This window comes from Prosopis cineraria, unplaced genomic scaffold (assembly GCF_029017545.1).
Source record: "Prosopis cineraria cultivar Desert tree isolate PC_DT_omini unplaced genomic scaffold, ASM2901754v1 PC7, whole genome shotgun sequence".
Taxonomy (NCBI): Eukaryota; Viridiplantae; Streptophyta; class Magnoliopsida; order Fabales; family Fabaceae; genus Prosopis; species Prosopis cineraria.
The window spans coordinates 21,664,080-21,679,676 of record NW_026555338.1 but is presented as its reverse complement, the minus strand read 5'-3'; the positions used below and the strand labels follow the sequence as shown (position 1 = coordinate 21,679,676).

At 29.6% G+C, this 15,597-nt stretch overlaps 1 protein-coding gene across 16 annotated transcripts; it reads right to left on the bottom strand.

Moving 5' to 3' along the window:
* Positions 1 to 262: 262 nt before the first annotated feature.
* Positions 263 to 4,711, bottom strand: LOC129316086 (phosphoglucan phosphatase DSP4, amyloplastic-like). 16 transcript variants are annotated; one of them, XR_008594679.1, is made up of 6 exons: positions 4,253 to 4,711; positions 3,978 to 4,041; positions 2,578 to 2,899; positions 1,825 to 1,991; positions 1,230 to 1,358; positions 263 to 690 (listed from the first exon to the last, which is right to left on the bottom strand). XR_008594679.1 is itself a non-coding variant. In XM_054960345.1 (5 exons), the coding sequence occupies exons 1-4, from the start codon at positions 4,345 to 4,347 to the stop codon at positions 1,329 to 1,331; spliced, it is 267 nt and encodes an 88-aa protein (XP_054816320.1). In that variant the 5' UTR covers positions 4,348 to 4,711; the 3' UTR covers positions 263 to 690; positions 1,230 to 1,328. The 16 variants fall into 16 exon arrangements, 1 of the variants encoding a protein (XP_054816320.1); XR_008594681.1 differs by having other exon boundaries at positions 2,578 to 2,659; XR_008594680.1 differs by having other exon boundaries at positions 4,403 to 4,711.
* Between the last annotated feature and the right edge of the window lie 10,886 nt (positions 4,712 to 15,597).

Sequence of the window (15,597 nt, the reverse complement as noted above, 5' to 3'; positions counted from 1 at the left end):
GTTCAAAAGTATGATACATATCTTAAAAATTAGATTGTTAAAAATATAAAACATTTTTAACATCTTAATATATAATTAATGTATTTTTTTAAAAAACACATAATAAATAAATTACTTTATATTTATTTTAAAATAAAACACCTTTTTTATAATTTATGCTGTTCTTTCCGCAAACAATTTCCAAAACAACAATTCTAAAACTGAAAATATCTAATTTGCTCGTCATGTAACCCTGATTATATATTTAAGAGCCATATAACCATTGAAAAGAGAATATGCAACACCCGCGAATTAGTAATTTTACTAAACAAATGGAATATTGATGTTTCTAAGATCATTTGAATAAGAATGGCTTTATGCAATACCAAATCTTACATCACAAATTAAAGCAAATGCGTGGTGAAGATAGACTCTGTTAAATGAGCAATCAAATATAGAATTGAATATGGCATAATATAGACATTGTTCGGGTGCTAATATGGGTATTATCATCTTCATTGAGCTTTGCTAAACCGAAGTCAAAGATCTTGGCATTCGCATCCTTATCCAGCAATACGTTAGTTGCCTTAATATCCCAATGTACTATTTTTAATCTTGATTCCTCATGAAGATAAGTCAATCCCTTTGCTACTCCTTGACAAAATCTCACACTTGCGGGCCAATCCAAGTGGATACTTTGTTCTTCACAGCCTAGAAGTAAAGAAAACCAAGGAGAAGGAAACTATCTTGGAGTCACTTTACAATTTGGAATTAGGAATTTACACAAGCAGGGTGTACATGATGAATTTATCATATTTTGTAAAACTTCCAAAGCCCCACAACAATAGAAAATCACTATCATATTCATACAAAAGGGTATCAATACAAAGCAAAAATAATAAAACCATGATGCAACAAGAGTAGAAAATGTCAGGAGATAACAATTCCTACTGAAACTTCAGACATATAATAATTCTCATAATAGATCCAAGAAATTGTCACACTCGCCATCCTAGAGGAAGTAAAATCGACAAATGCTATCTAAAAGTTATAAACCATTTTACAGGAAGACAAGCTACTTATGTCAGTAGTCCAATAGAAAGGCACCGGCTAGTGTCCTATAGTGCAACCGTCCACTTCAACTGAGGATATGAAATCTACATTTTAACTTCTACATTTGTAAAGGAGACTACCCTTTGAAAGTGCAACAACAACAAAGAATTTCAAGAAGATTAGCAAGCCTAGAATACCTCTTCAGGCGAGAGAGGACATAAACCTTTATCACTTTGCAAGGGTGAATCAATATTCAATTCCCCTTTAACGATTCTCTCTTTTATCATCTGAGCCCTTCAGTGCTGGATAAGTTCAGTGTGCACATCCTACCATAGAGAAGGTTAATAAAATACCAGAAAACATGGGAAGAAGCTAAGCATAGATGATCAGACACATGAAATTATCGTTTTATAATGCCCTTCAAAACTTGTAACAAATAGTGCACTATAATAATATCAATATAGAAACATAGCCCCATCATTCCTAGGCTACTCCACTTTTATTGAACTCCTTCCGAAACCTACAAGCTATTTGACATGTTGCAAAAAGAAACATGTAAACTTCCATCCATTATAAATATAATAAATATAATATATATATATATAATCAATTGATTCATAAGCCATGCACAATGCGGCTCACCATACACTCCATATAACACACAGACCCTACACCTAGTCGTGACAACAATTAATATAATTGTTCTACGAGGAAAATATCCATGATGATGCATAATGATAACCTCAACAATCAATGCAATGTAGCTTAATTACATTTCGCAGTTAATTGTACCTTTTACTTTGTGAATCTTCTCAACGAACTGTTCAGCAATAATACCTGATCTAGACACACTTAATGAACTCTTGACACGACTAATGCTCCCAGAGGCTTGGATAATGGCTACCAGGTTTTTACCGCCTGATATTCCAACAGTAAATCTCCTAACTCTACAGTATTTCCTATGTTTATTGAGAAAACAAAATAGCTTCAGACAATCAATACAACTTAGCATCAGTAACCAATAGAAGTCAAGTGAGAAACAGATCATGGTAAATAACAGGAAAATGTAATTTACATAAATATGCCACAACTTGTAAGAATTTACACATACTCTGTTTTTTCTCATGGTATCATATTAGTATAGCAATATTTCCCAAACACAATGTAGGAGTAAAGAAAGAGGAATCTAGCGATATTGATTGGAATGACAGTAATAGTTTTGTAAACTTGCACCTAAAAAATGAACAACTTCGTTCAATATGACTGCAAAACCAAATCCCAAAACATGCTTTCATATTCATGGCTGTATATTTGATTCTTTTTTCCTCCAAAATCATCAAAATAAAGCAAAATATTTTCTCTAAATCAATACCCATACAAAATCTAAAGAAAAAAGGATCAAACCTTTCTGTCTAAACAAATGGTGGATGGAAGTGATATGGTGTGTATAACTTCCCAAAATATAAAAGAAGTTATATTTCAAAGACTGAATTCTATATTGCTAGAAAGGAAAAAATGAATTGATTGGGCACTTTCATAAATCACCTTTGATTTCTGCCCACAAGTGCTAATCGGAAGACCACAAGTCTCCACAAAATGGGTTTTTGATAATTCATTCTTCAATTTCCTGTTTGACAATGATACAAGAAAATCAATCTGATTTCTAATCAAGATAAATAACAAATGCTAAAAGAAACAACTACAAAATAAAAGAAAGGCATGACATGTCATTTTTTTATGGTCGTAACTGTCAAAATTATCCTATCTATTTGTTCAAGCTATTTTCTATGTTTACAATCTGAAAATAATCTCACTCTCTTCAATGGCCAAGGTGCAGTAAGGATTTCATAATTTTAACAGTGCTTCCCTGAAAAATCCAATCCTAAGTGGTTAAAAAAATACATTAGTCCACGTATGAGCCCAACACATGGTGTTTGATTTCTATTAGGCCATCAAACGAACAGCTCCTTTTTAAAATCCAAAACTCATAAACAACTCGGAAATAAATCGATAAGATGAACAGGTCATGTTATCTAATGAATGGCTATCAATCAGAGGCAGATTCTTGACAAAAAACGTAAAGGTGCAGCAGTTTTCATAAAAGTCAAAACGCAATACTTTACGAACGGAGAAATGCGGAGTAAGTAGATCCATAATGTAATAATTAGAGTAAATTATACACACATCTCTTTTTTCAACATATATGCTAACTTCCCTTGAAACCAAAAAAAATTGCCACTATAGTCTAATTATTTTTTCCAGATAAAGTACCTTCCATTAGTCTAAATACTTATTTGTTAAAGATAAAAAATTAATTAGAGAACAAAAGGTAATAAAAAGGTTAGGAAAGAAGATGAATCTGGGAAGAAATAATCAGAATGGCAGAAGAAACTGACCTGAAGGTTAGGTCCAATGTTTGTAAGAGATTAAGACAAAAACATACGGGAGTCTAGGCTCGTTTGACAAGAACACTTCAGAATCCTCAATTTTTTAAGGGGGGAAAAATGAGCCTATGTCGTAAGCGTCCTGATTTAAGTTCCTTCCTCCTATAGCTTATGCCATGTGCAATGACACACAGTATTGCCCAACTGCCGTTGATGCATGTGATGGTTCCATCAACTACTATAATTTGTTCTAAGTTCATTCCACCCTATATGTGAAGTAACTTTTGATTAAATGAATTACATGCATAAACACATAATATCTTTATTCCAGATTTTGCTAATATATTTACACAAACTGTAACTGACACAAGTTTTCAATGCAATTCTACATGAAAAACGCATTTCCCTTCTATTTTACTTTATGTGAATATGGCAAAGAAGTCAGTGATACTATTCTCTGGCTTCCTCCTGTGATGGTCCAAACAGTTGGATAAAGCTCAATTTTTTTTTATAAAAAGTGCTGCATTTTTCCATCATTGAGACCAAAAAAAAAAAAAACACCTGCAGGCGTGATCCCACAAATAAGTCTGGACGAATGAAGTTGTAGTCCATCCCCAGTTCGTGCCTATAAGTCAGAACCGGAAAGGACCCAATATCAAAGATCTAAAAACACAGATTCAAAGAATGCAAGAATATGATGACCACAAGCATCATTTTAAATCCTTCAATTAACCCAAACTAATAGATGAATATGAAGATTGCATAGACTTCTAGAACTGTAAATTGTAACAAACAAAGCTACGGTTTGTAGCAATCATGTGACAAAAGAATTAAACCTCCCAGCACCCATGGCTTCAGTCATATTCTGACTATATGTCTCAGATTTCTCTTCTTCCTTCACATTAGCACTATTTATCCCTGCACTAGACATGACACCAGAAAGAGACTGCAAAAAGAAATTCTAATCACAAGGGGAACACACAAACCCAAGGAAACTAATAGGAGGAAAATTTGAACCACATCACCCCTGCGAAAAAACCCTAGGAGCAGTATAGGAGCCTTGAATTAATCTTGACCTGACATCGCCAGACCAGGACAAACTCAACGAGGTGGACGCACGGGGGAGAGGAGACTTGCGTCTGCGACGCACGGGTAACGTGGTCGCGGGAGAAGAATAGGAGACGCGAGTCGCAGCGTGGTAGAACCACGCCCTGGGGCTCGGCGGTGATGTTTGTGCAAACGGGTCAGGCGACAGGGGAGAAAACGGCAAAGATGATGCAAGAAGGAAGAAAATCATTGATGAGTGGAGGGCTTTTTTGGTATTTTACTGTGAAGTCATTTGCATCACCGCCATAAGAGACGAAATTGGAGCGCAGTTTTGATAATTCACTGTTCATGAAAAAGTCCCAACTTTAAATAGATATAGATTATAGAATAAAAGGTAAAAATAACTACAAAATAGTCAGCCACGAGCACTCAGTATCTTAAAATAATAAAAAATATAAAAATATTTATAATATTACATGAATTGGTGTAAAAATAATCAAACCGTTAACTTTGACTTAACACTGTTAACTTTGATCATTAAATACTAACTGTGTATGTCATGTGTCAATCTTTGCTGATGTAGACTAAAAAAGGGGGAAAAATCTATGAAATCATAGACTAGAAGCAAAAATACCCATAATATTATCAAAGTTGGTACAAAAGTGATCAATCCATCTAATCCCTTAAATATTAACTGTTTAACCGACACATAAATAAAAGTTAATTATTTTTTTATTGATACAGACAGAAAATATTCCTAAACTAAGTGTGTATTTGGTTTTTAGTTTATCAAATATTTATTTGTTAAAATTTTATTTGATAAAATTTAATTTAGTAAAAATTAGTTACTATAACAAAATTTATATTTAAATATATTTTTTTAAAAATTAGTTTGACAAGCTAAAAATTATTTAGATTAATGATGATTTATATTTTAAAATGTGTTCATGAATATACAATGACTAAAAAAGATATTAATTTATAATAATATCTAATTCTTTATACAAATATAATATATTAGAAATGTTTAAAAAATGTAAAAAAATTTAAAATAACATAAAATTTAATATGTTAAATAATAAGAATAAAAAACATAAAGTTTGATATGTTGGGAAAATCATATAATAAATAGTTTAACTCCAACATACATTAATATTAAAAATTAACATGATTCAAAAAATATATATGATACATTTTTTTATTAAAAAAAATTAACCAAGTGGATAAATCTTTGCTGGTTGATAAAAATTTTAAACAACATAAAATTTGATATATTAAATAATAAAAGTAGAAAAACATAAAATTTGGTTTATTGGACAAAATTTTTATAAATAGTTAAATATACATCAATGCTAAAAATTAAAATGATTAATTATTCAATAAATAATGCTAAAAACTTGATCATTAATTATTATAATTTAAATAATTATTATATTTGTAATGAATTAACAATAATTTTTTAACTAAAAGAACAATAGATTATACTTGGGACATCATGATCAAATCACACCCACTTTTCAAAAACCCCATCATCTTACATTCATTAAATTCACTTTTAATAACATTCTCAAAATATTTTTAGGATGTATTTTTAACTTCTTCTTTTTTTATCAAACAACATCCTACGTCTCAAAAGTAAAAAAATATTTTTTAAATATTAAAAGTGGGTCATCCAAACATACTCTAAACCGATTGAGTTAGCCTTATTGGGTGTACTAAAATGATGAATTCAAGTTACAAGCTCAGAATCTTTTAATAAGCCTAGAAGAGTGATTTAGTCCTTAATTGATTAACGTATTGGTGAGCTAAATATAATTTATCGCACTTCATGAGTGTTTGGATTTTTAAGAAAAAGAAAACCGAGCTCAATAATTAAAAAAAGACGATATAAAATTAATTTTAGTAATGAATTTGATTAATGAAAATTAATTCTCGAAACATTATTAAAAACTAATTCTTACACAGACATATTATTTGGCAATATTTTCATGAATTTAACTTGAAGGGAGTGCCTACGTTTGTCAATATGTATTGGAGTGAGGGACGCAATGACCAAAACGGTGTGTTTTGTTCTATTTACCGAATCTGTACCACATAAGTTTAGCATGCAGGCTATTGAAAATGTTTTTTTTATATTTAACATGCATTTACCATAACCAATTCTCATAAGAAAATGTGTTGCATACGTATCCATAACACATATGAACTTTTCTTCTCCCCGTTTAATTTTTCTTTACTTTCTCTTCACTTATCGTCTCAATCATTAGATTAATTTTTGAATGGTTAGTATTTAGTATTTTATAAATAAAATTTATTTCTTAATTACAAGCTTAAAATTTGAATTGTAGCTTAAATCAAATTTGTTGTATTTTAAATTTATTTATTTATTTTTCATAATTTCACATCTTAATAATAGTAATTATATGAAATACTAAATTCTAACCATTCAAAATTTGATCGAAAGGTTAAAATGATAAGCAGAGAGAAAATAAATACAAGAAAAGTTTATAAGAATATTTATTTTTATCCTTCCAGGATGTTTTAGAAACATTCTGAATATAATGCAAGCACTTTAGTATATAAAGTTTTTGGATTTTTTAACATACATGTCGGGGTTAAAAATAGATATGATAGGCTAAGGAAAAAGAAGAAGAAGCTTAAACTCTAAAATTCAGGATCATCATAATATACTCCTAGTCTTCTCGTATTTTGAGATTCCATAATGCAAGCAAGTCACTGTATCAGTTCTTTGTACATTCTAATTCATATATACTCAATTTGGGCTATGGATGCATTCTTCACCAATAGTTATATAAGCTCAAATAGATAGTAGAATTAGAAGATTAGGACTGGACGATCTAGATTTTGATGAAATTTTATTTTTATATTTTCAATAAATTATTATTTTAAAATAAAGATAATTTTATAATGATCACTTTAGCCAAAAAAAAATGTTTTGTCAAAATTACGGGTTAAATTTTTTAAATCTTAATTATTAAAATCAGTTTTAAATTATCTAAATTCCATGACATGATCCCCACGAAATGAAACCAAAAACATTTCATGGAAAAATTCTAGGAAGTTTCCTTCGCGCCACTGCCTTCTGGGCTAAGCCAATTGTGACTATAAACCAAAAACATTTTAAATCTTAATATTAAATTTGGACTACATATATTAAATTCAGACTGTTTGGATTGATAAACAGATTCATTAAATTTTTGATAATTTATATGATATTTTATTTTAATAAATATAAAATAAAAATATTAAATATTAAATTTGAATTATTTAGATTAAATTAGGATGGTTTAATTTATTTATTTATTTTCAATGCAGAGAAGCTACGCTGCAAAACCAAACCCTAAAATACATTCCTGGGGAAATCCAACCCACAACAAAGTCAAAGAAGTGGGGCCAAGCTCCTAAATATTCTACCGCTGTGTGAAGGAAGATGATGCTTGATGGATGGCGGGTGCATCATCCTTCCAGTTTATAAAATATTTTTGACAAACAATGCATATTAATATAAATTTTATTAAATATACTGTATAATTTTAAATTTTTAAAACACCAATATAAATTTTTAAAAAATAATATTCATTTAATATAACCTAATTTGTGAAATATTAAAGAGAAAAAATATAATAAAAAAGGAAGGATAATATTTGGACAAGTATAATTAATGAAAGTGTATTTTTATCAAAATGTCTCACTCCATCACGTGCAAAATATAAATCTTTTTTCCAGTTATAAAATATAAGGAAAGCATCTTAATATTTGTAAAATATATATGTATATGTATATATTGTATTTTACCTATTGTATTTATCAATCTGAATTCTTATTTTTACTACGAACTTATGACATCCATCTTGTTTATCATAAAACTAAACTAAGAATAAAAAAAATATATTTTGATGAATATAAAAATTTTGTTGGTGTATAAATTATTATTGAAAACTATTTATATTTTAAATTAGAAAGACTTTATTTTGGGGCGTACTAATTTATTTTCAAATAGAAATGTCTTATAAACTTGCATACTTGCATGGAGGGAGCACAACTACTAGCGTGTGAAAGTCTAACGTCATTTGTATGGGTCCCACCACAGTCCATCGAGATTATCAAAATTATACGTTAGAACGTCGAACGAACGTTAATATAAATCTTTTTTCCAGTTATATAATATAAGCAAAGCATCTTAATATTTATAATATATATATATATATATATATATTCTATTTTACTCATCATATTTATCAATCTGAATTCTTATTTTTACTACGAACTTATGACATCCATCTTGTTTATCATAAAACTAAACTAAGAATAAAAAAAATAATATATTTTGATGAATATAAAAATTTTATTGGCATACAAATAATATTATTAAAGGCTATTTATATTTTAAATTAGAAAGACTTTATTTTGGGGCGTACTAATTTATTTTCAAACAGAAGTGTCTTATAAACTTGCACACTTGCATGGAGGGAGCACAACTACTAGCGTGTGAACGTCTAACGTCATTTGTATGGGTCCCACCACAGTCCACCGAGATGATCAAAATTATACATTAGAACGTCGAACGAACGTTAATATAAATCTTTTTTCCAGTTGTAAAATATAAGCAAAGCATCTTAATATTTGTAATATATATATTCTATTTTACCCATCGTATTTATTTATCAATTTGAATTCTCATTTTTACTACGAACTTATGACATCCATCTTGTTTATCATAAAACTAAACTAAGAATAAAAAATAATATATTTTTTTGAATATAAAAATTTTATTGGCGTACAAATTATTATTGAAAGCTATTTATATTTTAAATTAAAAATATTTTATTTTGGAACGTACTAATTTATTTTCAAATAGAAGTGTCTTTATAAACTTGCATAAGACACTTCTATTATTACTTGGTATTTTCGCTTAAACTATTTCAACTTTAATCATCACGATGGACTGTGGTGGGACCTATACGTACAAATGTGTATATATAGAGTGAAAATGCATATAGATTATATGTGAAAGCCGAGATGACACGAGTAGGGGAAGCTTTATGGTGGTTGCTGGCGAAGATATTGAACATGGCAGTGGTGTTGGTGAACAGCCTCCGTACATGGTGGTCGCAGTCGTCGGAGGGCGAAAATGAGAATGAGCACTCTCTGACCTGCACTTTAGCTGTTCAACCCAATAATGGCTGTCCTTGGCTAACAGTACCACTGGTCAGCTCTTTTTTGTTTTTTGTTTTTAACATGATTTGTTTATTTATTGAACATTTCCTTTTTTGGCTGATATTTTGGATATGTATTTTTTTCCTCTTCAAACTCAAGCTTCTTTTATCCATTTTTTCCCCTTTTTATATATTTAAAACTTTGCTAATTTATTTTATGTATTTGATACTTGCTCCCCACATTTTAGATCAGCCCGGATCTCCATGTTCTCGACATATAGCCGTAGGGAAAATTTCACTGCACGCATTTTTGTCTCTCTCTTTGCGGCTGTCTCTCACCTTCTCTATTTTGAAAAAAAAAAACGCCTTAGCTTTCGATTGCGATAATTTGAACTAAATTTTGAATAAAAATACCAAGTAATAAACTATGTTCATTAAAACTTTGCTTATCAAGATCAGGATGACCCATTTTTAGACAGGATGCAAGGCCCAAAAAAAAAAAAAGCTCGAAAAAGAGGATTTTCTTATTCACTGTGTGTGTGTGTTTTTTTTTAAATAGGTTTATTTCCGAGAACTTATTTTTTAAATATAAATTGCTACGCTATTAATAATAAAAATGGCACGTGATGCCTGATGACCATAGTAAATAATCCTTGGGGATTTGCGTTAGAAAAAATTTGTTATGAAAAAAATTGATTAATATGATTGATTTTAAATATAATTGATTATGTTAAGTGGTATATAATTGATTTATAAAATTAATTAATAATATTTTTTTTAATAAGAATTGAAAAGCAAAATTGAAAATCATATAAAACTATGGTTTCATAAAAATATATCCAAATATCCATGTTTAATATTAAAGTTAATTATGAATCTAAAATCATATTTTTTTTAAAATATTTAAACACTCATTATACGTGTCAAAATCAATTATCAACAAAAAAATAATTATTTTTAAAAAATATCTAAACACTTTAATAAATATCAAAATTAGTTATGAATTCAAAATCACATTTATCTCATAAGCTACTATTATCGACTTTTCAATTCAACTTTTCAATTATACATTTTTCAAAAAATTTATTTAAAAATCATCTAAACTATTTTATAAATCATGCTTTAGATTCATAATTAATTTTGACATGTTTATAAATATTTATATATTTTTTAAAAAATATAATTTTAAATTTATAATGAATTTTATAATTTATAATGAGTATTTAAATATCTTTTTTAAAAATATAATTTTAAATTTATAATTAATTTTAACATGTAATATACTCCCTCTGTCTTTGTTTATAAGAAGTTTTTAATCGAATCACATAAACTAATAAAAGTTGGTTATTTACTTAAAAATATAGCAACATTTTAGTTTTGCCCCTAATTATTGTAAATAAAAATGAATCTCTTTTTTGAAAAGTAAGTTAATAAGAGTATTTATTTTTTTCTCTTTTCAATGTAATGTGAGTATAATAGTCCATTTATTAAAAAAATATGTTGATAACATATTATATTTAAAAATAAAAAAAATTAAAAGACTTTTTATATAAAGCAACAGAGAAAGTAAGTGTTTAAATATATTTTTACCTATTGATAATTTAGTTATCCAAACATGCGCTTACGGACATGAATCTATCTCTTGTTTCTTCCAGCGAACAGGGATTGCTTCTAACGGCAACAGCAGTGGCCCCTACTTCTATTCCCCAAGAAGGCAAATCCCTGGTGCTGTCTTCTTCAACATCAACAACTTGAATTTATCTCATGAAGCCTTCTCTCCCAACTTTATCTTCGCTCCCATCATAACAATTCTACTTGCCTTCCTTCAAATTCGAAGTTCAGTCGTGAATACCTCACCCTTCCACCTTCACCCTATCATTTACGTGGTCGCTGTCCTGTGTTCCATAGCATATTACTTTAGTTTTGCAGCCAAGTTCGTGTTTCCATGTTTTGCTTCTCTGTTTGAAGTGCTCATGTCAGCCTCTGGTTCTTTTGCTATTACCTTTCTGACACCTTTGGTTTTGCAGCTTCCATGGTGGTCCCTTTTCTTTATCCTCTTATTCTTGGGAGGGTTTTTTTTGCTGGTCAAGAAGCTTCATGGCATCTATGGCAATGTACGCCGTCCATACCCAATAACAATACAGCCGCCACTCCTACCTACATTCAATCATTAAAGATGGAGATTGATTCAAACTTTCTTATCTTTCTATTTCAAGTGTGATTTTTCAGCGAGATGTTTTGAACAGCCAATAAATAGTGTCCTCAAATATGCTAGTTCCCTTCTGTTAGCAATTGTAGAATTGGCTTCATTTTTATATAGTAGAAGAACCTTAAAATGGAGTTGTGTCTTGATGTCCTGTCTAATGTTATGTGTATGACTAAATGTGTTTTGGAGGAGGGGGTTCCGCTTGATGTGTTAATTAATGCTATAAAATTGGAACTAAAGCTCATCATCTTTTTCTCTTAATGGTTAGACAAGGGTTGTTGTTCAAAATTTCTCAAGTTGTGTCTGACAGAGAGAATTGTATTTTCTAATTTTATGATTAAATGTATTGTCTACACTAAAACATGATCTCATCAAATGAAAAATTGCATGCTGATTCACATCTTGAGACCCTTTTATCTCCAAATATATTAGCAACTTATGAAGGGACTTGGACAATTATAGAATAATTACATATAATAAGCTAAACCATTTACTTCAAAGATGATGGTATCATATAATGTACTTCATTTTCAATGGAGTTTCTATCATTTCATTATTAATATTTATCAGTCTCTCAATATCTTTCACATAAATATGAAATTTCTACTATCTGACAATGTGTGGATAGATTATTTTGAGTTTACAATAAGTATACCTTAATGACCTCTACATTTTGATCTCCCTTCAAATCATCATAATTAAAACCGAAAACAATAATTTGAATGCAAATTTGAGCTTTCTGTACCTACTTAGTTAATCTGCTAGCACATTTTTATTCAATGAGTGACTTTTCTTTAATTAGATCATCTATATTTTCATATATACCTATAACTGATCAAGCTTTTACTATTTATATTTGAAATATTGAGCCACTGTTGAGTAGAAGCTAGCTAGCTTTGTGTTTTACTCCTATTTATTATACATCATTAGCTTCTTTCTTTAACTTTATAGGATATAGTTGATTTTATATTATCATGTATCATAGGTTTTGAAGCTGCTATGTCTAGGGAAAACTAAGTCTAATGCCAATAAGTGCTTGAGGAACTTGATGCGAGTAAATCTAGGTAAATACTATCAACAAACTTAGAGTTGATGTCATGCAGAGTACAATGTCTAAGTTTACAATGATGTAACATGTTTTTTTGGCAAATAAAGATGTAACAAGTTTAGTATGCAAAGATCCATAATTGCTATTGATTAGATAATAATACTTTGGTAAGAAAGCAGTAGGTCATAATTCATCCTTTGAGGAATTTATAGTGACCGTTAAGTTATCTTGGACTAATTTTTGGTCTTCCATATTGTCATTACTTCTCCCTTCATGATGCATAATTTGCTGAACCTGTTATGCTTTAGTAGTCCTCCTTTTAAGGATTTTATCATTTCATTGATATGGAGGTCTTGTTCTTTTCCCTATTATGTAAATCATACTTAATGTGATATTCATGTTGAGTAGTCTTACTTTTTCTAATTTTGATGGACCTAATTTTTCTAATTTTGATGGACCTAAATGCAAGCAGACTGCTATGTTATTACATGTGCATTGTCCATGTTTGCTGAAGTTCTGCTTGGTTCCAATTAATGAGCCAACAATCCGTCCTCTCTACCTGATGGTTTTTATGAGAGGGAAGCATTAGTGAACCAAGTATGAAATGGCATGTCTGTCAAGAGGAATTAGAAGTCAATGTTGCTTTTGCTTCCTTCAGTTAAGATTCTAAATATAGAACCAATATATTTGTTGACTTTATGTTATTAATCTTCATTTTGTTTGCTTTGCTAAGGTATCTTTTGGATATGAACATTTCTCTACTATAGAGAATAACCTTAGACTTTCTAACTTGAGCTGCAAGTTAGAAATAACTTCAGTTGGTTTTGATATTAAAAGGTAGACTTTTAACCATTGAGTTGACCAGATAATGGTTTAGATTATGTTTAAAGCTCTATAGATGTTTTTAGATTATGCACATACATTAGTATATGAGATATTACTAACTGAAATTACATATTTGAACACACATAAGGTACATATGAAGCACACTTGTTTCAATAATGGAGTCATATCTGTGTTTGACATTCATACTAGATAGGACTTATATTTCCACTTATAGATACTTTATTTTCACACCTTGTTTTTCTAAGCATTTTTTCCTCTTAGGAAGTGACTACTATTTGCATGCTAGAATATTAAGCTCTAGTTGAGTAGAAATTACCTTGCCCTTTGTTTTATTTTTATTTAATTATATATATTAACTTCTTTCTTTAACTTTATAGTAGAGCATGTAGGTGATTTTACATTAGCAAGACTTGCAGGTTTTGTAGTAGCTCCTGGGAAAAGTAAGTGTAATGCTAATAACAACAAGTGCTTGAAGACCTTCATGTGAGTAAGTCTAGGTAACTAGTACACAACAGAGGCAGGAGAGAGAATAGAAAAGTCAATGACTAACATACATTAATGTTTCTTCCAGCGGATGAACTAACTCCTTATAAAAGTAAATGGGAGCTAGTTAGTAATGATATTTGGTTAATATAGTTGTTATTCAACTACACTTCAATGCTAATATTCTAAGTTTGCAAAGCTGTAATAAGTTTTCATCTACATTCCCCATTATAATTGATGTTCTTATACTATTTAACATCTAATGAAAATCATGGGCATGGACACATATAAGCTAATATTTCTATCTTGAGGCTTGTTTATTCATTTTCCTCCAGAGTTTTTTTTAATCATTTTAACACCAATGCTAATGTGTCTTGCATTCCTTTCATTGAACCTTTATTTCTTTCTCCTCATTTTCCTCCACTACATCATTTATTAATGTTATTTCCTTTCTCTCTATACTAAGTGTTGCTTAAACTTATGAAATTTCACAGCTGGTAATCAGAATCATTGTGCTCATGCTATACATGTCAGTTTTTTTCTTGGATCTTTAATATTTGTATATGCACCCTCAGTCCTAATAGGTCTATCCTTACAGGCCATGCTTGAAAAATTCTTCGGTAAGAAAGTAGTGGGTCATTATGCATATATCGCCTTGTTTTCTCGAACAATTTTTTTTTTCTCCCATTATTACTTCTCCCTTGTTAGGGCATAATTTATTGAACATGTTATGTTTTGTTACTCTTCCATTTAAGGATTTTATCGTTTCATTGATATGGAGGTCTTCTCAACTGACATTTTACCTATACTGGTTGCTTTCCTATTTATTTGTATTGTGATGCATCTTTGTCCATTTACTTTTTTTTCACCTTTTTTTGGTTTTTGTACCAATTTTCTAACCCATTTATTTTTCGATGTGATTATTTCATTTTTCATATGCAAAAATTTAAATTATAGCTTCATTTCCTTATAATTATTGTTGCACATTCAGTGATAATGTGCAACAATCCAATTTTTTATAAAAAAAATTAATTAAAATTAAAATTTTTGGTATAATATTTTAATATTTTTTAAAATTTTTGAAATAAATATAACAAGAAAGATTGATAGCCTAGTGAAAGCTTTGCCTGTAGAATATAATTTAGGTTTTGTGTTTGAACACTTGCAAAAAAATTGTTTTTTTAACTTCAGTTTTTAGAATTCACTGGAATGCATTTAAAAAATAATAATAATTAAACACCCACCCACGCAATACCCAATGTATCAGATTTTTCACTCTCTCTCCCTCATTCATCACTTTGGTACGCGGCGCGCAGAGAGAGAGAGAGAGAGAGAGAGAGAGTCTTCTCCTCCCCTGTTTATCCTCTCTTCGTG

What these genes read in the sequence shown, in the direction of transcription:
- LOC129316086 (XM_054960345.1), bottom strand. Translation starts at nt 4,347, where the DNA reads ATGTCTAGTGCAGGGATAAATAGTGCTAATGTGAAGGAAGAAGAGAAA. An exon ending in TTGTGGGATCACGCCTGCAG is followed by an intron (nt 2,660 to 3,977) that starts GTGTTTTTTTTT and finishes ATTGTCAAACAG; the next exon opens with GAAATTGAAGAATGAATTAT. An exon ending in CTTGTGGGCAGAAATCAAAG is followed by an intron (nt 1,359 to 2,577) that starts GTGATTTATGAA and finishes TCTCTATGGTAG; the next exon opens with GATGTGCACACTGAACTTAT.